Source organism: Acanthopagrus latus, chromosome 2, assembly GCF_904848185.1.
Source record: "Acanthopagrus latus isolate v.2019 chromosome 2, fAcaLat1.1, whole genome shotgun sequence".
NCBI classification, from domain to species: domain Eukaryota; kingdom Metazoa; phylum Chordata; class Actinopteri; order Spariformes; family Sparidae; genus Acanthopagrus; species Acanthopagrus latus.
The window spans coordinates 6,357,101-6,382,387 of record NC_051040.1 but is presented as its reverse complement, the minus strand read 5'-3'; the positions used below and the strand labels follow the sequence as shown (position 1 = coordinate 6,382,387).

The following is a 25,287-nucleotide window of genomic DNA, read 5'->3' as shown; positions in this document are numbered from 1 at the left end:
AGGGGGATACACAAGCTCATGTTCTTTGTTCCAGATCATTTGACTCCTTCTAACTTCAACTCGCCCCTGTCACAAGTGGAAGTGTGAGTGATCTGTTTAATCTCATCAAATATGATTAGGCAAAACACATCTCAAGATAATATCCTACAGTCGTCTGATTCAGCGGCGATACAGATGAGGCGTGAATGTTGCAGCTATCAGTCAAAACGGGGCTACGGAAGACTCAGCTGGGCTCCACCTACGTGAGCTTTACATGAAAATGTGCTGTTTGAACATTTCTAAAAGTAAGAAAATGTTTATTTTATCTTTAGCTGTGGGTGTTTTTTTTTTTGTTTTTTTTCTTAACAATTCCCTGAGTGTACCTGTAGTTGCCATCATCATGATTTTCTTTTCTTTTTTTCTTGCCTGCAATGACTCCTTTTTCAAGGTAGCAAAGTAGGTGTTGTAAACATGCCGGTATTATTCTACCCAGTTCTCCATTTGAATGAGCTGTCAATCAAAAGACAAAACCCATTTACACAAACAATGCAACCCTGGGCTTTGAAGGGCGATGATAACAGACTCTGAACACAAAAGTTCTGAAATTGAAAAAGAAGATCTTGAAAAATGATGAATTTCATCTTAACTGTCTGCTCTTTGCACCTCATGTTTGTTTGCAGAGCAACGGTTACAAGTAAACTCTTCCAAAATATTTGTTCTGCCTGGCAGGCAATATGACAGATGACACAGTATTAATGAAATAAAAGAAAAAAAAGAAGAACTGTTGATTTTTCCAGTTGGGAATGTTATGGATGTTGTTATCAGTTAATACAGTACTGGGTTACTTCACAGTGTCACCGACACCTGTTAAATCTGTAATTTAAAACAAGTTTTAGAGGTTAAAAATTTTCTCATCAGCTCTGTTTAGCACACCGCATTTGTTTTGCAATCCCACTCCATCTTTGAAATCCTTTTATCCTTTTACGTCCTCTGCAAATCGCCCAGTGAATTACACAAGGCAATTTACATGCTTGGATAGTGAAAACAAGTGGAATTACTGTTATTTCTGTATAAAATGCCGTGCTGTTAATCCAAAAGAAGGACCACTATTTGTGTCAGGGTTGGAGGGCTTTTTCGCAAAGTGTTGCTAAGGCTCCTCCAGTTGTCACTAATCTACAGCAGAACTGTGGGATGAAAAAAAAAAAAAAAATCCAAACTGTGTTGATTTCAGACTGGTCCAAGTTACTATAAGAAAACTTTTCTCCCAGAGTCTTGTAGATGCAAGAAAGAAGGCAACTATTTTTAATTCTACAGGACTGCAAACACAAGGAATTCATGTTCAAGATTGCAGAATCAGAATAATGCTGCAGACCTAATATGTTTAAGCGTAATGATGTTTTTATTTTATTTATTTTTTTAAAGATATCAATTCGTCCCCGAAGGATTTTTGTCAGAGACTTCTGTTCTGCTATGATAAGAGCTTATTGTGAGCTGGAGGACTGATATGGACCCTGCCTACAGGGTACAGTGGGGATCAGTTTCCTCAGTTTAGTAAGACTTACAAGGCCTCCTCAGAGGTCATGCTGGGATTGTTACATTGCCCACGGTATGGTTCTCACATTTCAAGGGTAAAAAGAAAAATCCATTTTCCAACTCACTATTTACGATTGCACATGAGTGTTTCTCCCTCTCGATATCCAATTACTAAATTATGATGAATTCTTCGCATTATTTTCTGCCAGGCATTATTCAAGACAGTCTATCTCAATTTACATAGCTTAACGAAGCACTGAGCTTTTAATAACGCGAAGGAGTGTGATAGTGGGAGCTGATGTTTATTTGAACTGGCTGGGCTTTTGGTAGTAATGATTATGAAGTGAGCATTGGGAACCGTCTCTGCGAGAGGAGAGGGGGGAGCGAGGCGTTGTGCGAAGCAGGCAGATGGTTGGCCCGGACAGTGTGTTGATAATGGCAACATTAGTCTGCTGGGAAGCAACATTATGCTCAAGGTCAATGGGAGCTGAAGAATGGAGGATCATAATGACTTGAGCCCCGTGTCCTGGAACGAGATCTCCCTTTAAGGATGTCGAGATATTTGATATGAGCTCAGTAATCTGCGCAAGGCCATTATATCCATCCTCAAATTTCAGAAAGTTCATTGGTGTCACTGAAGCAGCAATAATGGGTTATAAAAGGTGCTTTCTTTTCTTTTTCTAAATTGGCAGGGTTAGTATCCAGATTACTTTTAAATGTAAGATTTGCTTTAGTCAAAGTTTGAAAAGGTGTAGTTTTATAATGCTCGTCTACAGACCATTACACTTTATCTCCATACATATGGCCTTGTTAAGATAATGTGGCTGCAATGTGCAGGTGCACACAATGTTCTTGGAATACTCTTTGAATTTTCCCATATGTTCCTAATACATCCTTGGTATTTCCATAAGCACACTACAATTTCATTTTGCATAGACTGCATTTTAATGCATACTAATCTTCACCTAGAGCACATATTTATCCAGCAGTAATCCTTATTTACACTAATTAAGAATACATGAACACTAGTAACACCTGTACCAATCTATAAGTCAGTGATCCATACTGCTCCTCCATTTTTCACACCCTTACAAAGGCAAGATCTCCATATATTTTACCTCAAGAGTTGTTTCCACTCGATTGCTGCTTCAATCTCTTTCCCACATTTTGCCATCTATTTAGTGCATTTATTCCAGTGGTCTTTTTCCTATTAAATGCTTTTGATATTTGCTTTTTCAGTAATTCCACAGGGTTCAATAAAGTTTAATCCTAAGTGTTATTACTTCACTTCCAATTAAAATGAGCTGCATCCCAACATCCTCGACCATAATGTCAAATCACAAAGTGCCTCGCCTCACTCTGCCTACTTCCTCTCTCAAGTTGGTGAAAACAAGGGCAACAGCAGCACGCTGCGTTGACATCTGCAAATAGTTTCATAAAGCCACTTCAAGCATATCGAACCCAGCTCCAGTGAGACGAGGAGGAATTCAGGGAGACTCGAGTCTTCCTTTTGTCACCCTGTATTAATGCACAAATCATGAGCAGAGCCGAGAGCCTCGGGCGATCTTCCTGAGGAGCTTCATGGTTTTTTAATCCCCCAACACTTTGCATATATTATTAATACTAAAGGCTGAGAAATACTCAACAGTTGCTTGGAATAACAATTACAGTGCAACTTTGGTCACAGCACTTCTCATCAACATATGCTCCCTTTTATAGAACTGTATATTGTGCAGACTGATACTGTGACCGTTGTAATTCACGATCTCAAAGCATGACTCTCGAGTGCATTAAAGTGCAAGCCTAGTCACAACAAAAAGACAGTTTTCAAGTTGTTCATATTTTAATCCGCACTTTGTCTCTCTTTTTTCTTTTCTTTTTTTTCTTTTTTACAGTGGCATAGTTGAAAAATGAATATCAATACTGAGAAAAAAGCAAACCTCACACATCCCCCATAAAAAGCAAATTAATTACAGCGATTAAAACTTTGTACAAAATGAGTTATTTATAGCATCATATCGAACTAACAAAATAACATGTATGAGCATTGGCAATGTGGTTCAATGTCTTTGATACAGTGACTATATACAGTGAGGGGATGTCTGATTCACCAATGCCTCAACATGTCATTAGTACTGTTTGCAGCAAACTCAAAGGCCATAACGGTGATCCTTGTATTGTTTTGTCATGATAAGGTACAGAATTAAAAAATGGAAAAGTTAATGTCAGACAACTACTTTAGTAACAGCAATAATATCAATCAATATAGTATTATATAATAAATGTCAATCAATCAATCATAATGATAAATACATATATTTTGACCAGAATCTTTTTTTTCTTTTAATTTTTTTTTCTTTTTTTTTCTTTTACATTATAAGCATTTCATTAGAATCCCTGTTTGAAAAAATCTTCATAAGTATGAAAACAATCTCATCAAAGTGACGGGAAATGACATGACCAGAAATTAAAAGCTATAACTAGTGTTCTATCATTTACTAAAATTTAATAATTACACATTATTTACATGCCGTCTGGCAAAACAACTGCTTTTTAGATAAATGGGAAAAAATTAAGACTCATGGAATAATTTAAATACTGTATATGCTAATATACAAATTGCAATATGTCAGGGATCCCAAGATTCAACAATATTGTTCACCAATATTCACGTTAGCAAAGTATGTTACAGCAATATCCACACATTGAGCATAGTTGTTCAATCAAATTCAACATAAATAATGAACCCCCACAAGGTTCCACACATTCAGTTTGGATTAAACATCAAATCGCCAACCAAAATTAAAATTTCTCATCCATGACGATATCTGCAAGAGTACTCAAATCTTCATCATATGTCTGACACCATCTCTTCATCTAGACTCAAATTGAATCCTGAGACAAGAAACTGTTCATGTGTTTTCCCTCCTTGTTAGTCCTCAGACTTTGTGCTTTAATTTTTCGAACTGGTTCTCTGTTGGTACAAATCAACAGCATGAGCGGAAACTGAAAGTAAATCAATGCAGAAATATACAGACAGTGCTAAGAGGGAGTTGATTTCATCTCGAGACAGTTACAGAGATTGTGCTGCTATGTTTTGTTTTGGCAAATTGTCTGGTCTGTTTTGTGATTTTTTGAACAAATGCAGCACGGCCATGGTGGGGCAAATCCCGGGCAACATACAAAACCACTGTTTAATCCCTCAAAAGAGTCTACTAATGTTGATGTTTGATACATTTATGCATTTAACACATTTTGATCTTAAAGCAAAACACTTTGAAAAGCATAGACTTGACTCGTAAGGTGAGTTGAAACACATTTCCTGTTGCTTCTGAATTTTAAAGAAAGAAAATGCAGAAAAATATACAGCTTGTAGGCACCGTAAAACTGAAACAGAAATAATCCAGTTGTACATGGTTTACATTGATTACAAAAGGAGAAGGCTATATTGTCAGCGAGTGCTTTCAAAACAAGTTATCCAAGCATGAGCTTTCTGGAGAAGACAAAAGAATAATAAGTAAAGCAAAACAGGCCATGTAGTAACGCTGAGGCAGCTTAAAATTGCATGTCTGCTGTCAAAAGTTGTCATGAAACGAAGGAAGAGAGGAACAGAGGTCTAAATGAAATACTCTTTCTTTTCCTCTGCATGCACATGGTTTCCCTCAGCATTGATGATGGCTGTGTCTGCGTCGGGGGCGTCCTCTGCTCCTTTGGCCTCATGTGTTAGATACGTCCCTGAAGACATACAAAGCCACAGCAAGTTATCCCTCTGCTGAGAAGTGCCAGACATATAAATGAGCAAGAAAATTGTTATTCAAGGCAGCTCAAGTGACCTCTTTTACCTTTATGTCTGGCCAGATATCGTCCGAGAACTATTATCAGACACAAGGTGATGAAGACCACGACTGCAACGACACCGCCGATTAAAGCGTGGTCAGGTCCGTGTTGTCCTAAAGCATTAGGATCTGAGACGAGACAGAGACGGAGAGGGAAAAGCGGAGATATGTTGTTAACACCTGCAACACCTTCCGTTGCTGCCTAAAGCAGCTGTAGAGAATTATATAACAGCAGCGACAACATTATACCCCTACAATTATCCTGGAAAAATACAGATGTAGCTCTAACACACAAAGCACAACAGTCCCAAATGAGCTTCTGTCATATTCAGAGCAACCTGACATCGCTGCTTTTGAAGTGCTTGAAAAGAGGCATAAAAGAAGTAATCATAAGAAAATACCACAAATCTCTGCACAATTCAAAATATGGCATGAGCAACAGCAATGTGCTGCAAGACAGTCTCGGCCTGAGTGATGTTTTAGTTTATTTTTGCCATAGCCTCTACACATGCTGTCTTTTGTGTTTTCCCTGTGCTCACGGCCAGATTCTGCTGCTGAGGCTCAGGTTTTTTAAATAAGTGTTATTTAACATGAGGCGTCCTCCGGGCAGAGAGCGAGCTGAAGGTTTCCCAAGCAGGAGCATGCCTTTGTGTCTGTCCTGTAATAAACTGTAAGTGGCTGTGTCTTTACTGTGCACCTCGTGTGCTCTCATTATCTCAAGCTGATGAATGGCTATGGCTTGTGCTCAGTTTTGCAAAGTGACCCTGGGAAATGACGGCGGGGATGTTCCAACAAACCTCGTTATATTCCTCTGTTAACGGAATGCAACCCTCATTTTCAGCAACCCAAAGTGTGGGAAGTTAAAAATAAAAAAAGATGAAGTTGTGAAACATGCAGTTTATTTGGAACCATGCAGGATAGAATCACCACAACTGCTTTATCAGGGACTCACAAGCAGGCGCTTCAGACTCTGAGGCAATAACTGTTTTGGAACAACAGTTTGGTTGCATGTCGATGGACATAATGATCTGTACAGGTGATTTCGCTGTCAGCGAGGGGCATAAGCAATTTTCATGTCAGACTCAGCTGGTGCACACTGCTCATAGGAACAAGACAAGGAGGAATGCTCTCGCTGCACAGCATCTGAACTTGTCATCTCAACACAACTTGCAACTAATGCTTTCACCATAAAGTGTGAGTAAAATACCATCAAGTATTTATACTTGTCCAAACATTTTTCTGAGATTTAATTCCCTTGTAAGTACACAGATTATTCTTACATCAATCCTGGGACCAACTGACACCTAAGAAACTACACACACTGTCACACAAGGAAAGCTACAGACACTTCAGCAGATAACAGAGACATCAATTCTGTTTCCATCCAGGCTCGCAGCGACACAAACCCAAGCATTTTAAACCGCTTGAAAATATAAACAGTATATTTATCTAAAAAAAGTAAATACTATATCAAACTAAACTGATGCAACTGCATGATTTGCACATAGATTAAATAATAAACATAAAACCTAGAAAAATATGGTAAACAGAAACATTTTCAGAGCTATGTGATCAGAGTTCCCACAAATAAATTTTAGACTTCCCCCTCCGTTTCTGCTGCAATCAGATGACCATAAATCAAATATTTACACACCAGCACAGATACAATCTCCAGCCCAGCTCCATTCAGATAGAGCCACTCATTTCACTGTGCAAAGACAAACCAAACCAGAAACATATTGTGTGATAACTTATGCAGCCTGTGACATGGCTGGAGAGAAAGCAGCTGGCGTCAGCAGAGTGAGCATCCATGCATGGTGATGGTTTGGCTCATGCTGTGTGGAGGTCGTGATGTGTCCTGACCCAGATCCAGATCCAGCATCACACACTGTAAATCTGGCTTGCAATGATTGTCTAGTGGGATATTTACCTGTTGTAGGCCCTGGAAAGTCTTTGGCTGTTGCCATGGTTGCAGACAGTGACAGCAGTAGGGGGAGACGAGGGGAACAACACCGTGATAAAAAAGGTGACCACAAAGTTCAAAGGAAACATGAGAAATTAGCATGGTCTGTTTTTTTCTCTGAGTTTTTTTTACTTTGACAGCGTGCAGAAGTGACGCAATGCGAAGCTTGCTGTCAGAGCCAAATGCATGCTTAACTGGAGTCACTGGAAACGGTCACTGAGAGAGCAGCACAAGATACATCGACTAGGACAAGATGAGGGACAAAAGATTTTTGGGGCGAACATCCTTAACGGGTCAGTACACCAAAAACTATGAATACATTTTTTCACTTATTTCTTTGGTGGCATCTAGCCATGCATATAGTTCTAGTATGTCTGAGAAACAAGTCACTGACATCACCACTGCCACTGATTAAAGGTGTTAGCTTAGAGGCACTGGAAGCATTAAAGAAAAATATCTCAAAACCAGGGAAAATACTTTAAACAATCTCAGATTCAGGTATCATTCACCTGTACCTTAGTATTCAATAAGTATTGGGCAGTCTATGATGAAAGATAGGAAGCAGTATGAAAATACGGCCAAATGGCAAAGTTGCTTGGAAAATTAAAATCACAGTTTTTTACAACAGAAGCCAAGCCCTTACAGTTTAGCGGTACCCTGTGAAATGTGTTTTTACCACTTGTAGTGCTATGAAGCAGTGTTTTTGTGTGTTTATACTGTCCATGGATGGCTGTTTTCTTTATATTGTGCATGAGCACAATGAACCACATGATTATGGTCGAGGCGTTACATATTCCTGCCAGCTCTTCTGCGGAAAGGCAGTCAAAAAGACTGCAAGCTAGTAAACATGAACGTAAACATGCTCAATTTATAACAAAACAATTATGCAAATATTTCATCGGGGAGCGAGGCATTCAACATGTTCTCCAGACCTCAAGGATACATTTTGTTGATGTAACACACAACATAACCTTTGTTTGTTTACAGGAAAAAAAATCCCCGGGCCAACTTTGAGGTTAATGGGCTGATTATCAAAATAAAGATCATCCCAGATCTAAGTATAATTTGTGTTTTCTCCATCGCTACACAAAAGCTATTTTGACTGTTAAGGCAACCATTCAGCATTTTCTACAGCAGAGTGCTCTTGTGGCTCAATATGGCAAAGTAGTACACAAACACTACAGCAGTAATTCCATCAGGAGAGACAAACTGAAGCAAACACATGGAGCATGTGATTTTGATCATCATTATTCAAATGTAATTGCATGTGTTCTTATTGTTTGGGTGTAATGGTTGAAACCATTCATCCTAAGAACCAAAGTATAAACACTCATGTTTTCTATTTTCTGCTTCTGCAAAGATGTAAATTTGTGCAGTGGGTTTACAAACAGCATCCACCTGATGTGGTAACTTACTCCTACGACGTCGGTGTATCGTCAACTCCCAACAATAAAACTAATCAGGAACTGTGATAAAAATGCTGGTGGGGTAACGCTGCTGTGTATAAAAAATGAAGCAGAGAGGAAACAAAACAAATAGACAGCATGGAATTCACCCAGTAAAACGATGCTATTTTCTAGCTCAAAGACTGTTCTTAGCTCATCAATCATCAACTGTGTGTTCAGTGTCAGTGTTGTGAGTGCATTGAGGCGGGGCCATGGAGGGGTTACAAGCGTACCTGCAAATGCAGCTGTGACTGCCTATGCCCGACGTGGGAATGTCGGCATTAGCAGATTGGAAGAACAGAAGCTAGAGAGGGAGGCAGGGACGCTGAGGATGGAGGCACTAAGGTGATGACGTCCGCTAAATGAAAACAGGAACGACGGGGAGAAAAACAAACCTCTCCGCAGGGGACAGGCTCAACATGAGAAAACTTGCAGGAAAATCAAACGGCACAAATCAATTACTGCGCGAGACTGGTGGAGTGGGTTAATTCTGGTCGTTCACCTTACTGAATACTGGCAAAATAATGAAGAGAAGGCACAGATTATTAAATAATGACTCAAGATCTGACGGGCTAAATTCTTCTGGCAATATCGTTGGGATGAGAGGAAAGACGGCTCTGCACACTGGTCTTACTCAGCATCAACTGATGCATAAAGTTCAGTCCCCCTGGACCTTTCTCAAACATTAGTATTATACATAAATGCAAGAGCAGTGTGCAGGATCTTCTTTTCTCAAGAGTGAAGTGATTCCTTCTAATGCACCTGCATCTGAGATATTTGGATGGGTGAATGTCTCCTTTGAAAGCAATATCGTTCGGAAAGGATGACTCATGCATGAGCGACTCATGTGTCTTACATCTATTAAATTTCCAAGCAATTGATGATTGGTTGGTAAATAGGCACACACAGAGAATGTAAAACTCATCAGGTGTCATGCTTGTTGAGGTGAAAATGTTTAATGAAGGAGGAAAATATGAGGGGAAGAGGTTAATAAGCAGTGCTGCAGCATCACAAATAGCTGCCATTTCTCAACTGTACTTAACCAAACTATCTGTTACCATCGCTCTAACATCTCACTCAGAGTAATTATCATATACACTGTTTCCTTGCTTTATTTAATACAGTGTATTAAGGAGCGTAATTGCAGACGGTGATAAATTGCGGCAGAGCGATGACATTTATTGCTTCTCAGCTCTCCTGTCATTAGCAAATTAGGCTTAGAGGCTGAGATGATCCGAAGAGACCCGGTAAGTATTCAGCCAGACACGGTGTAGCTCTGAAGAATGACTGTCATCATCAGTGGAAATGAACCCGTCTCACACATCTTTTACCTACTCGGCTCAGTTTTTCATCCTTCCCTAGTATCCACAGATTTTGTATAAAGTGTGAGAGGGTTATAAGCCTCGCCAGTTCCTCTATTAAGCTGCAAAAGTGAAAAAAACAGCTCCCTGTCACATGTATAACTCAAAAAATGTTTCTTTTTGAATAAAAAATAATTGAAAAAATTTCTCTCTGACTTTGAAATGTGAGCACTGAAACTTTGGTCCATCATAGGTTCCCACATATGACAGGATGGCATGAACTACCCTGACATTGATGCCTCTCCCCATTCAATGAGCATGCTGAAAAAAAGAGACTGAGATAACAAAAAACGAAAGGATGAATGTGTCATCCTCCTTTTCCCAATGAAGGGTTTTTCTCTCACCAAAAAGCCCCTGCCTTTAAAATCGAACAAAGAAGCTGCTGTGCATCCACTAACTGCTTGTGAGCTTGAATAAGTCCAGCGTCTGAGCTGTGATAAGTCGCTCCCAAACAAACTGCACTCTCGTGTGGGACTGTTTAATTGGCAAAAATGGAAACAAATAAATCCATGTTGAATTTTAATATTCTGTCCTTGTTTTTGTATTTTATTACTTGGCTGTATTTGATAAACGTTATAAACATGTGCTGCAGAGGCCTTAATGATCCGTTTCCTGCACCATGCTGTCTTTATTCTCTCAGCCGCTCCACTGTCTCGGGATTAACTTATCTCTCCTCCAGGCGGTACTCGGAAGCTAAATTCTGCATCCTTAACACTTTCTTCCTGTTTCCTCATAGGAAGAGTCCAAAAGCTAAACCTGTGCAGTGATATGTACAGTACGGTGAGGTAAACTGGGTTATCCTGCACATTGCCAGGGCAAGATTTGGAATTTAATTTTTGAGGAAATAGTTTTCAAACTGGTGTCCTGCGAGACTACAGATTTTTTTTTTTTTAACACTATCAGTGCGGGTCCAAAAATGGAATTATCCATAACTTTCATATATATGAACCAAAAAATGACACAAATTTAGTAACACTTGAAAAATAAACGTATTATTCTTATCCTCATATTTGTGGTCAGTTGTTGGAAGCCTTTTTATTGTAATTAATTACATCCCACAATACCACCTGGCAGAAAATGCAACGTAATTCATTAGGTTTACATTAACGGACCATAAGGTTTTATCCTGTTTACTATAAATTACATACATTTCACATCACAGCTGCCTCATTTTGCAAACTCAAATGGGGCAGCTGTTAGAGCAGGTCGTCCATTACTGGAGGAGTTGGTAGTTGTTGTTCTACCTACATGTTTGGTGTGACCCCAATGGGCCGCTGCCATCAGTGTGTGAGTGAGCAAACTGTAAGGTACTGGAAAGTTTTGGATAAGTCCTGTCCATTTATCATGTTACAGCATTTTAAAGAATTGCATTTGCTTCTCTGTTCCAGGCACCCATTGACATCCGTTTGTTTCTCTGCTGAATATAAAAACCAATCAGCTGATTATTTAAACATGCTTGAACTGAAAGAATGTATGCATACGGTAATGAATTTATACGTTTCAATAAAAACATCAAAAAGTCAAAATTTCTGTACTTCCAGGAGATGCTGGCTTCTTCTATTCTACTCATGTTTAAAGTAGCTATCACTGCTCCGTTATTGTACTGTTTTATTTCTGTTTTTCTCTGCTGGATTTGTATGTTTATAAGGAACACCACCCGTCTTTGAGTTACAGGAAAGCCTTGAATAAGAAGCAACAGCAAAACTGATCATCCATAACAAGACTAGCCGTGGCAGTACCCACCATATACAAACAGTATATATTCAGCACTGCTGGTCCCCAGGTGGTTGCTGGCCTCGCAGCGGTATGTGCCATTGTCTGTTTTGTTTAGTGTGGTGATGGTTAGTTCCCTTCCCTCCACAATCATACGCTCGATGTCTGGCAGCTCTCCTCCATCTTTGGACCACAGCACCGGTTCAGGTCTGGGAAAGAAAATCACAGCAATATTTTCTTTTCATCTCTCTGCTAATGATTTCCTGAAAATAAAGAAATGATGAATAAACTGAAGAACTATTTTTGTAATGAATGAATCACATTTCAAGACCAGTTTCATGCAAGTAACTGCCACCAAATTTGAATTGTGATTAAATGTAAACTTACATCGGGTTGCCTATGGAAACACACTCCAGTTTTAGGTATTGTCCTTCTTGTGGAATAATCAATGAATGCGTGATCTCCAGATGGGGAGCATCTGTGAGGAAGAGACCAGAGGTTCCAACACTTCGACAGCACTGTGTGTTACAGGCTTTAACTCTAACACTGACAAAGTACAACAGTAGTTAGTTCTTTACCCATTGGGCAGCTCTTAGCTTTAGCCCATATCCCTGTTCTGCTTTGGTACTAATCCCTTACCTGCAAACTAATCCTACACTAATCCTGAGCAAATGCAAAGCTAAACCTGGAGACATAAATGTAATCTCAATCCTTGTATTTCTTCTCAATGCTAATCTTACACCTAATCCAGCTTTGCACAAGGTGTGTATGATTGCACTCACAGTGGACCTCCAGGACTTCAGTCGTCATGTAGGGGTTGGTAAGAGACACGTGCTCCACACTGCAAGTGTAGGCGACGCCATCGTCCTGCCTGTCCACCTGGAACTGGAGGCTGCTTCTCACTGTGAAGGATTTTCCTGTGGCATTCACCTTCGTAGAGCCTGCAGAGACAGAAAATGAACAGGGATCCAATGTACTTGTGAATTAATAATATTATTGGGGAACAGTTTGGGATTTTGTTGAAGCCCTTCATGCAAAAAAATCATTTTGGAAAAAAGAAACCAGCTTGTACGTTTACTAAAAAGCGAGAAAGATGAAATTTTATTTTGAGGATGTATCTTTTCTGACACAGACTGCAGTGTTGTTGTTGTTGTTGCTGCTGTTGTTGTTGTTTTCACTGCCTCTCCTTTGAGGGAGAGAATCCTTGGCCTTTGAAAGTCAAGTCAAAATAGAGTGAATAGTGAAGGGAGAGCAGTGCGAGCGTTGACTCGGTTGGTTGGGTGTGTTTGCTCCTCAAGGACCATCTCTCAAACATCCCAGTCAACACAAACAGGCACACGCTCCCCCGGCAGTGCGGGGTAGATTTCCATAGTTGTAGTCACACCTTCACTTTCATTCCTTCTCCTTTGTCTTAGTTTCATACCCAGACATTCACCCTTTACACAGCTTCAGATCTTGATTTGCGTTTGTTGTTTCCTTGCCTTGTGATGTTGTCTTCATTTAGAGATGCTTCTTAGCTTATAATTGGAAGCATTTCTTTGTTTTTTGCTGCTGCTGTCCTGTCAACGCTTCGTGTGGTAGTGTCACTTTTCTGAAGCTTTACAAAGCTAATGCACCTAAACAGGGCAAAAAAGACAAAGACGACAGCCTCAGAAGGACTTTTCAACTGAAACTGCTATCCTCCTCACCCCCTTAGATCCTCACTGCACTATAATCTCCCCCCCTCCACTTCTTCCTCTCTCTGGACTCTCTACCATCCACTGCAAACCTGAACCGATCAATACATACACGTATGTATTCACTCCACTCCTTCACTCACAAATACTCACACATACACAGCGAACGAATTGTTCAATCCCTTGGTCTATTAAATGCTAACAGCCCCTTGCAATGAAACCCCGATCACCCATATCATCATCATTTTGGGCTGATCTGTCCTATTTGTTCCACTCCAATGATTCTCTTTGATTTTGTCATGTGCGAAGGGGATTAATTTTTTATTGGACTTTCCACTGAAACCTCGACTACTGCTAAGGCTGTTACAACTCCCGCTGCTAGCTGTATAGTTTCTGTTGCTTTGAGGTTGACAGATTCAATAATAATTCTTCTTCATCTTTAACACAGCAATTACTTAAGTGATAAGTGATTACTTGTTGTGTTGAATAAGATGAGAATAGAAGGCGAGATGAACTTTTCTACACTGACAGGAACATAACTATTTTTTGTAGACTTGACAGTTTTTGTTAATTGACATCTGGTATTTTTGCTATTTGAAAGCAATGCCCTTCTTTCTGAATCAGATTTAAATGAATTACTGATAAAACCTGACATATTAATAGCAACAGTAAGGATGCCCAAACTCTTTCACTTGGAACTCCAAAACTGAAACTTAATAGTGGGCCATGGACATCACACTTGTACTGATTAATGCATCACAAATTAGATTAATTTGAGACCTGATTACATATCATTTGAGCAGACAGGAAAGTCAGTGGCCATGTATTTGAGAGCCAAAGGCCTTGCATCTTGCCGTCAAGTACAGAAGGCGGATAGCAGGTACTGTAGCTTTGTGGCGTCAAACACAAATCTCTCCAGCTTTTCCTCTCATTCATCAAGACGCCTGCAGCATCAGAGCTGCCACAGAGAAGCTGTCAGTCTGTTTTCAAGGCAGTTGCTAGCATCGCCAGAGAGCACGCAGAGCAGCTTTCATACCAATGTGAATGTGCCCAGGTGAACTTGCTTTGAACCAGAACCCCAAGAGGCGAGCAGATCTACGATCAGGCCACTGGGGGCGCTCACATCCTCAGGACGTCGGCGTCTCTTTTTAACAAACGAGAACTTCAGTGGGAGAATTCGATTTGATTTTTGTGTAGACCTATTATTATAGTTTAATAACAGTAAAATCAGGTTTGGTCAGGTGGAATTTGGAAGACTTAAAATTTGGGTTCCCTTCGGATTATTACTGTTTCATTTTCATCGGTTCAAGCTGTGCTTAGCCTTGAAGAAATAACAGCAAAACAATTTGAGCCTTTGATTATTTCATGAGAGCATCAGCGGCATACCCTACTAGCACATCCATTTTTTTTTTCCAACTTTCAAGCTATTTCAAAACATGTTCTTTTTTATGCCTGAAGCTCCTGCTCAGTACAATTTGCAACCTGCTGCCTGCTGACCAGTAATTATTGGTAAAATCTCATTTAATTCTGTGACCTACTTCCTAAATTAATTTGCTGTTAAAAAGTCCCTTAAAATATAAACTCACATTCACGAGAAACAAAAACCTCATGCAGCGATCGGTGGGGTCTTTAATTTGACCTTGGAACTGGTTTATCCTTGATGAAGAACCTTGTACATTTTGTGTTTTGTAGTTGGAGGGTGAAGAGGCTTAAGGAACAAGCTAACAAATATTCTGCCAGTGAATCTGTGGTTAGGTTCCTGTGTGAGACAGCATACATGATTTTTCTACCAGTACCATCATTGTGGTCTTGGGTAGTAGAATGCTTAAATATGTCCACACAGTGTTGGTTTAATCCACTCATTAGCACTTCTGTCGATGATACTGTATTTTTCGAGGTCAGTTAGTCTTTGTTTACATGTCTGAATCTGTTCTATGAAAGAACAGAGTGAAGCACGTTAAGAGCCATAAATATAGTCACGCTTGTTTCGGAAAAATGAATTAGGAAATACTTTTTTATCATGTTTGTGTTTCTATTCTTAATGACTTTATCATACAAATGAATTCCTTTTGATGCATTGATATTTGAAAAAGGTTGATCTACATTTGACCAACACATATGAATCCATATCCTTCTACGACGTTCTCCCCAGCTTCCAAGCCCTTTAAACTTTATTAGTTTATGGATGTTTTTTTTAACAACTCCTAAAGGGATAAACAGATTAGTTTGGACTAAAGTTGGACTTGCTGGGGAAAAGCGAGTGTACATTGTCTAAAAATAGCTCAAAACCATCTTCGGCAATAGATGCGAGGAAGCACTTTGAGGTTCTACAACATATGCTGGTATATTCATGTAATGTGGCTCATTTGTAAAATCCTCAGAAATTCCTCTGAATCTTTAAATGTAGAGAGTGGGTGAACAGAGGACATTTAGAAAATATTCTAAGTGAAGGGAATTGTGGTTTCAAAAGGTAGGTCAACAGATGTTGGACTCATAATTGATAAATGTCACGGTTTGAATGATGTGTTAGTAACTGCAGTAACACATGGCTGCAGGTACTGAATAGAATGGTCATGTCATTCTCCTGTGTTAATGAGACTCTTGATCGAATTCTGGATTATGGCTTTGATGTGGAGGGTAAATCTTCTCAGAAACAGATGATAACCAAATAAATAACCACACCGAAAAACTAAAAGTGATCCGTCAATGATTTCTGAAATATCACCAGATGGTGAAGAGAGCTTGTTATATTAAGTTGGAATGAAAGCAGCAGTTCAAAGCAACGTTACGATGACATCAAGTTATCATTTCTGTGCGGTGACACAAAGATCCAGACACGAAGGCCAGAAGTTGTCTGGAAACATGGAGCGATTTTCATATTAATTTTCTCACTGCCCCAACTCTTCATGATAGCAGTTACTGTGTGTGGGAGACACTGCAATCATCAGACCTCTCAGATTAGTCATCAAGTGGACTTATTGTATTGTTTGGTAGCAAACTTGTCTTGACAGATTTTCCCACTGATTGGAGAAAGTTTTAGTTACTTTTGTTGCTGTTCACATTTGACAATTAAGTTTGCAAAACATGTCGCAAACACTTAAGTCAGCAATCAGTGTAAAAATGAAAGTTTGTGATATTTCATCTTTGCTCAGCTTGATTTTATAGAACAGGATGTGAGGTCAATTCTTAATGAAGGAGCTCACATATTTATTGATTACATACATACAGAAAAGCAATAAATTGTGTGTGTGTGTGTGTGTGTGTGTGTGTGTGCGTATAATTCATTGTCTACTGCCTCATCTTGTCTCTTATCTTGCCTAGCTGAATATAAAATGAGTCACTGTGATGGAGCTGTTGTGTATTGTATGGTGCCTTTGTGTCACTGTGAAATAAAATATATAGGCCACTTTATGTATGCACAGAGAGTGACAGTGGGTGGATTTTTTCCTCAATAGATTACAATTTGAAGCCGAGCTGTCATTCAGCGACACAAGTAATTTGTATGGCTCTATACTCTGCAAACAAATTATTTGACACTGGATGACAGTTGCATTTTGAGGTTTGTAATGCTGTGTGCGTCTAATATAAATTGTTGAAAAACAAATCATCAGAGCATGAAATAAATATGACATGTTTTTGCTATTACACCTGCTGTCATCTTGGAGCTTTGTAGACTGGGCCCCCAGTGGGGATAGATTTGACTGACAGCAGACACTGGCGGCAATGATCTACCGCAGAAGAACCAATGGCAAAACATGCTGCTCCCAGCACATACTCGCTAAAGAAAGCTTTAAAGTGCAACCTATAAAAGACTTGGTTCTGGAGCACTGATTGACATTCCTCCTCTTTGACACTTTGACATGGAAATGAAGTTTTTATGTCGAGCCCTCCAGTCTCTGCTTTGTGTTTTATCTCTCTTTGACTTGGAGATGCATCACACCGGGTCTGTTTGCCCAAGCGGCTTAATAAAACCCACCGTATGCAGGTAAAACTAATAAAAGAACATTTGTATACAAGACACCAGGTCGGGGCAGACATGGCGCTCATGATGTTGTTTAGAGATATGCAATTCACACATAACACATCAGTGTAATTTCATACATCAAATTCAAATGTATGGAATTAATCTCTGGTTTGATTTTCCTTCATTAACATCTGTGCCGCCTGCTGGGAATGGTATGATGGCATTGCATTTTTATTCTTAGCCACAAAAAAGTCAGAGCTTTGAGTGAACTGTGGCACCTCCGGAACCATGTTAAATTACTTTTTGACATTTACTTTATGTGCATATGTCCACATATGTTAAGACTATTAGGCTTTGAGCTATGAATATTTTTTAAGGTACATCTCAAGACTTAATGCAGAAAAGAGATCATCCTCGGTGCCTCTTGAGATGGACAGCGAGTCTGGTTGTGATGCTGTGTGCCAGCTCTCCACTGGCCTTTCAGGAATCTACGTGCACGTCATTTCAACAAGAAAACTTCATATCCCAGCCCCTCTCCCATCAATCATCATGCCATGTTGGGCAGACACAGACAGAACCACCAAGAAAAAGCTCTCTAGTGCAAATCTTCAATAAAGAGCAACTGTCACACAGAGTCTCTGCAGCAGGCTCCATTACATTAAAGAGCTCCACACAGCTTACCTCTGCCATCAAATTGAAGAAAAACATTCCAATCCTATTCTTTAACGTTTTTTGTCTTTTTTGTGTTTTTTTTTTTTTTTTTTTTAAGCAGAAATGATACGGTGATAAAAGCTCTAACAATACAAAGTGCAGAGCTTCAGACGGTTTGGAAAGAGGTACACAAGAAAGTGAAAGCTTGTAAGGAGCACAGTGTGAAACCACCGAAAACTTCTGCTGGTTTAGTGTGATCAGCACACATTACACTGCACCATCTGCTGCCTAATGCATTGTCTCTGTTGCTGTTTTTTTTTTTTCAGTCTGGGTAATGCTAGTTATGTGGCCGTTCTAAGTTTGCGTTCCTTGTATGCTCGCTTGACTATGCTTGAGCACCACCTGAGGAGCAACTCCTCACATGTTCTACAGAGAATTTGAAACCATGGGATGATTTCATATTTTGTGTTCACCTAAAAATGTCTTTGTTGGTGAACACAAAACATGAAGCACACAGCTGCTAACAATCTTCCTCTTTAAGAAGAATAGTCTTCACTAAAACATGATCCTTCACTATGCTATGTTTGACCAACAGGAAAATAATCTGGCAATAAATCAATTGCTTGATTGAAAACATTATTGAGAAACACTTGCCTGTTGCCTAGCTATTAAAATGTGAGGTTTCGCTGCTTCTCTGTTTTACATCAGTGTAAATTGCCTGTGAGCAGAACTCAAACATCAGCGTTTTCATTTTTGATAACCGCCGTTAGTGTCGTGTGATTGATTTGTGTTTCTATTAATCATCCAGCTGAGTACATTATTACTTTAGTGCCACTAACAGGGAAAACAAAATGCTGTACACGACTTCTAGTTGAAGTACACTTGATTTTATAATTAGAATCAATAAGAGGCACGACTGTATGTCTTCACCTTGGTCAGGTAGTGAAATGTGGACAGCTACTCCACAGTCCAGCAGCATTTGGACAGGTTCCAATGACAGCAGCAATGCTGGCTATGAGCCAGGCAAATCATGGCACCGCTAAACCCCCCGGCCAGTGGAACAATGCATGAATATGAGCACAAAGGGATGCTGAATGACTTGACAGTAATGATGTCTCCAAGAGGGTATAAGTGGTAACAGAGGATACAATGCTCTGTGAAATCCACACCACATGCTTACCTTGGACTTCCTTGTCATTTCGGAACCACCGGATGTTGGCGGCTGGTTTGCTGCCCGATGTGGTGCACGTCAGGGTGATTACGTCCCCCTCCATTGCAGGCTTGGTGAATCCTGTGATCTCCGGTCGCCCTGGCACTCCTGTGGTGCATGGAAATATACATATAAATAGCACACTGAATACATACACAGCATATGATGAGCTGGGTAATAACCCAGTGGGTGGGATGCATTTAGGCTTTATTCCTCTGACAATAGGAAATGATTTACTGACTGATTTACTGAGAATCTTTTAAATGGTTTATGTTTTAAAGGTGAAGTGAAAAGTAATGAGAAGCACAAATTTAGTATTTAGTATATTTAGTAACAACGGAAAACAACCAGAAACAAAACAACAAAGAATTCTTATTGAGATGATGATTAAAAAGAAATGGGAAGCTTAATATATGAAGTTAAAAATACATTTCCTGAAATGTCTGAACAAGATAATATCACATACTTTCTTCTTGTCTGGCTTTTAGATGACAAAAGGTCATCTTACAAAACACAAGTCTAAATACATTCATTGTAATTGTGAACAGTGCGTGGGAGTTGACTTTTACTTTTCTGTATTTCAACATATTCTCTTACACACCTGTCAGGCTTATACATGGGAAAAGGTTGAGTTTTCTGTGGCCCACTGAGAATTCAATATAGAATCACTGTGTGCATGCAAGCCAAACTCTCATCTTTGTTCTTGTAGACAAGCTCATAAAATGTAAAGCAGAAATCTTATTTTCCTACAAAGCAACAAGTGCGTGGTGAAGAGTGAGCAGAGGAATTCAATTTAAAATGTGCTGCTATTCATGCTGTCAGAACATGAAGAATTAGCCAAAAGCAGAGAAATATCGAAAACATGCTCACCCAGAACAGTGAGAAAGGCCTTGGTGGTCTTGACAGGCATGGTGAAGAGCGAGCAGGTGTACTGGCCCTCGTCTGACAGGCTGACGTCACTGATTCTGATGGTGAGCTCCTGCCACGAGGCTCGCACCAGCTCGATTCTGTGGTCCCTCAGAGCTGTGTAACACATGACGACACGCACACAAAGAAATGCTGAATTCAGGGATTGCAATTAACTTGTAGAAGTGTCATTTGTAATTCAGATGACCTTTAGCAGAACAAAGGCTAATGCACTGCACTACCAGGTATTTCAAATAGTTGTCAAATGCTGCAAACAAATACTGTGGCCAATGGCTTGAAACCTTTTCTTTACATTTGCATTCTAGGCTGACAGACCGATTCACAGTCAGTGAGAATACAGAATGCATCAGCGGGATGCAGTGAAGCGTTGCAGCAGAGAAAGCTTATAGCTCTAGATTACAATATCTATTTGGGTAATCACTTACATTCTAGGTATTGATTTACACTCACTTTAATACTTTTAGCAACTGGCTCTCTGTGACATTTCTCTATTTGTACATTGATACAAAAACCTTTGCCTGGCCTAATACAGAACCACTTAACCAAGAAAAAAAAAAATACTAACAAAAAAATACTAACAGAATAAAGTCAAATAATTTCATACAGTGTTTATTAACTGTCGGTGGTTTTGTCTCGTCATTTTATTGTTTCGCTGATGTTGAAATTAGTTATTTTAAGCACATTCTTTTAGTTTTATTCTTCTTTGTTTTGAAACTAAGACATTAAATATGTTATGCATAACAGTGGAACAGACTTTATTTTAACAGACATCGAAATAATCTTTATAGATGAACTACATAGTATTTATTTACCCGTTACGCAGATTTCAAACATCATTTGTAACTTTACAGTAAGCAATTCTCAATAAATGGTTTATTATGCATTTATATAGTGAAAAGAAACATTAACTAATGTTTAATTAACTATTAATGTACCACTTGTTCATGGTTGTTATTCTAAAGTTCAACCCACTAAACATTACAATGAGCATTCTTGAAAACACAGCTTGAAATAAAACCTTTCAGTGTTTTCTTAAGATACCAGAAACCTTCACCACTGCTCCCTCAGACAACTGAGCTGAAAAAGGTCATCTCTCACCTGTCATCTCTTATACAATTTCAAATTCAGATTCACCTGCTCCTACAAACGACCAACCACAGAGGGCAGGAGGAAAAGTGCTCTTTATTGAATGCATTACACATTCTTAATCCTCGCTCCCTTTGGGCCTGGCCAGCTCTCTCCACGGGCACTCTTTCATCTGAGGTAATTTGAACTCTATTGGATTGCACTACACAGGGGCAAATCTGGCAAAATGCAGCAGAAGTAGGTGTTGATTAGGATTTAATCAACGTAGCCAATGTAACATGGTGCCAGATAAAGAAGACGTCTCTTTGGAAATCATTAATCACCTGCTCCGTTCCCGTTTGTTTGATTTTAGCGATACGCATACACAGCAGACATGTGATACACAGTTAAATTAGATTGGCTGAAGTGATTATTAGATTTTCACTGATGTAGGTCATTATCAACAACCGTGTTCTTCAGCTTCAATTACATCCCGTCGTTTGATGATCATTATCTTATAATCACACACAGACTAAAAAGAGAAATATAAAGATTGGCTGTAAAGATACTGATGGCTCTCAGAAGTTTCTTATTAGAGACTCTTTGTTAACCAAGAATAAAGAGTAGCATAAATAAAACAAAATCTTCAAGCTAGAATTAAATTTTAATAACAAGCTGTGCCATCAGAGAGCCAGCTTATTATGTGCTACGGGGCTTAATACAAACATTTGATAGTCTTACTGTGGCAAACTGCATCCTGAAACAAAGCTGCCTGATGTTCTTTGTAGTTAAGCATCCTCACTACAGAGCTTGAAAATGCCCAGAGGCTCTGGCAGAAAACAGCAAACCCTTTGGTGGATTGATGCATTGGAGAGGTGATGGGGTCTAAGCAAAGACTGTACAGGAACTCAAAAGCTATGGAAGTACAGGCTGAGAGGATCAAAGCTTTGGACAAGATGACATACTGTACTTCCCCTGGCCCATATCCTCCTATCTCTGAAACGCACAGAGGAAAGACAGGGAGAAAACAGACTGGATTCTTTTCTTCTTAACCCCATGTTCCTGAAAGCACAAACACCTCTGAGATGCTGATAAATGCTCTGGCTCCTTTCTAAGACGATTTGTTAAAGAAAACAGACATCTTTTGGTTAAAGTGATATTCCACCCAAACTCTGTAGGCGTAACAAAAACAAAATTGCTGTTTGCTCCTGCATCCGCAATCAGCTTGAATTTATGTCCGTTATAACAGACTGAATGTTGAAAAGAATTCTGAGAAACAGCGGAATAATTAAAATACCCATATAAACTTCTCAAGTTCACTTCTCTGCATTACATCTACATGGACAGTCATCGTTTTGGCAAAATGTGGCTGGAGTGAGCACCATTGCCTTCCTGATCCATAGTTCCATATTTAGCCATTGTACACCAGAAATTATGACCATCTGAAACACTCTGAACATATGGTTAGACAACAGAGAAATATTGTCAAGCAGTTTGGAAGTGCTGTATCATGAGCTGATGAGCCGGTCAGCACCTTGCATGGAAGCCTCTGCCAGCAGCGTGTGACTGAATATGTACATTTTGCACGTGTTGTAAAGCACTTTCAGTAGCTGGTGCTTTAAAAAAAATGCAAATCCATTTAGCATTTGGGTCATGCTGTGTAGTGCTTCTAGAAGTTTCTTTGTCTCTGCAGTCTATTGAAGCTAATATGAACTGAAGTGGACATCAACCGCTGTTCTCTGAAATAATGAACTTTAAAATGCATTTGAACATTTCCTCTTACACTAAAGATGGAAATGATCTCTTTTAATGCCAGAACAGTGACCAAATACACTACCGACTTCTGATTATTTCAAGTGACATTTAAAGTACAGAGAAGGCTAAACCTCATTTTTTTTGTATCTACTGAATAATATCACATTACCATCAAAACAGAACTAAAACTAAATGCCAGCAGCCACAGTACTGATTCAGAGAGTTTGAGCCCAAGCAGTGGCTGAGAAACAACTTATAGTTAAACAAAAGATGGACTTGACTGATGCGTTTTTTTTGGACAACCACTGGCACTACGCAGCACGTGAATCAATGACATATTGATAGAATGAGATGTACAAAGGTTTGAATAACCCAAAGACAAGTGTTATCTATTACTCAAACAGCATATGGCCAGGAAACCATACTACTAGAATCCAATCCAGGCTAGAGGCCCAGATTGTGTGCAGATCCGTCACAATCAGACCCAAATGCCAGCGGCTGACAGAGCTTTTTTCCAGGTGCTTTAGGAAATCAATGTGATGAAAAGGTTCATTTCCCCCAAACCCTAGATAGCTCCTGTGCTGTTCATTCTGCTTAGGAGGAAGCATAAATCTGCACCCTGACCTTGTGTATGCTACAGCCTTGCAGCATGGCAGCTTAATGCGCAGTACATCTCCTGTGATGGAGGCCTTACCAAGGCTGTCTCAAATCAGTAAAACTGACATCCCGGTTCTCCCTCAGGGCAAGGCATACTGTTGCTATGGCCCTTTAATGCAAAGTACTATTTGCCTTGTTTCCTTGACAGTCCTTCACACCAGCGAACATGTCAATAGTAGACCTTTCTGAGACTGTCATTTGACAGATTCAGTTTCATAAACTCTATCAAATTTTACTAAAAGTCACAGTATCTGAATTTATTATGTCCAAGAACCTTTTTTTTTTTTTTTTACCCGAATGGCGAAAAAACAAACAAACAAACAAAAATACAAACAAAACACTGACATTGTATGTTTAATAATACCAGGGATGGGCCTATGGATACATCTGTACATTTTACATCTATCATATCATCGTATCATATAAACATTTCGACAATATGTGACATACCACGTTAATATCATTTCTTTATGAGATGACAGTCATGTCAGGAACAAGTGATGGTGGTGTCATGAGCACAAGGTGAGACGGCTTCCAAGCAAGAGGCCACTTCTCAAGTTCAAGGTTTGAAACGAAAAAACACGGTTTTTTGATCTTCTGTAGGGACCTTTTCCATGTTAGTAGCATCAAAACCTTACATTTTTGAGGAGTCTTTTTTTTGTGGTGACAGAACCAACTAAGCCAAAATATAATGTTTTTTCTTAAGGTTAACCAGGTGGTTTTTGTGTAACAAACATTTATGATGGCCATTTTTTTCGGTTTATCATGTAAAACAGCTGATAAAATTACTTATCACAAAATGATTCGTTTTGATTTGTGAGAGAGGAGATGACAGTCTGGTTGGTAGCTATATTAGCTCTGTCCTCAGATAAAACTGAAAGCAGAGGAACTGGAAGTGCACTTATCACATGGCATTTACTTCTGCACTCCACTGACAGATGTTAACCAATGTTTCTAATCCAAAATGATGAAGTATCTCCTAACAGTCCAGATAGAAAAGGACATTTTACGTCTATCCATTAGTCTTGGAAATGAGCCGATGCCTCTTGGGTTCATCCAAAATATGTTAAATTCGCAATGCTGACTGTCCCCATTTGGCCATTTTTGCATGGCCCGTAACCACTTTGAGCCAGTCCTGGAATGTGAAAGCACTAGCTGTCCTTCAGCGAGAACACAGGGTCCTGGCACACCCCCCCGCTCTCCAGCCAGGGGCTCCACTCTTTGCAATTAGAGTGTGTTTGCTGCTGGCTGTGCTCGCTCACTGACTGTGTGGGCGATTCTGGACGTATTCCAGGGCTAGTGGTGCAGGCAGGGGGCTCTTTCCCACCACACATGTGGCTGCAATTAAGAGAAGGAAAGGGCCTTGTTCCAGAGGGCCATTGTTACTGCCCGCACTCTCAGAGATCCCACAGAGCAGATGCTACTCAAATTGGACTCATTTTCAGCCCTTGAAGGAGAGAGGGAAAGGAGGAATTCTCTCAGCAGCTACGCCACGTCCCCTCTTCAAGTGGTGAATAATGAGACTGAATATATTTTTGTTCGTCCATTTTTC

The 25,287-nt window shown here is 39.6% G+C and overlaps 1 protein-coding gene across 3 annotated transcripts in view; it reads right to left on the bottom strand.

Annotated features, from left to right (window-relative positions):
- Positions 1 to 3,842: 3,842 nt before the first annotated feature.
- Positions 3,843 to 25,287, bottom strand: part of cadm2b (cell adhesion molecule 2b) — a 139,603-nt gene continuing 118,158 nt past the window's right edge. For 2 of the 3 annotated variants that reach the window (XM_037087832.1, XM_037087850.1), the window contains 8 exons: positions 20,202 to 20,354; positions 19,302 to 19,439; positions 12,613 to 12,771; positions 12,218 to 12,308; positions 11,861 to 12,039; positions 7,279 to 7,305; positions 5,355 to 5,477; positions 3,843 to 5,247 (listed from right to left, as the gene is read on the bottom strand). In XM_037087832.1, coding sequence (XP_036943727.1) covers positions 5,129 to 5,247; positions 5,355 to 5,477; positions 7,279 to 7,305; positions 11,861 to 12,039; positions 12,218 to 12,308; positions 12,613 to 12,771; positions 19,302 to 19,439; positions 20,202 to 20,354 — 989 coding nt within the window. In that variant the 3' untranslated portion in view covers positions 3,843 to 5,128. The remainder of the gene's footprint in view (positions 5,248 to 5,354; positions 5,478 to 7,278; positions 7,306 to 11,860; positions 12,040 to 12,217; positions 12,309 to 12,612; positions 12,772 to 19,301; positions 19,440 to 20,201; positions 20,355 to 25,287) is intronic. The other variant, XM_037087841.1, reaches the window with a different exon arrangement.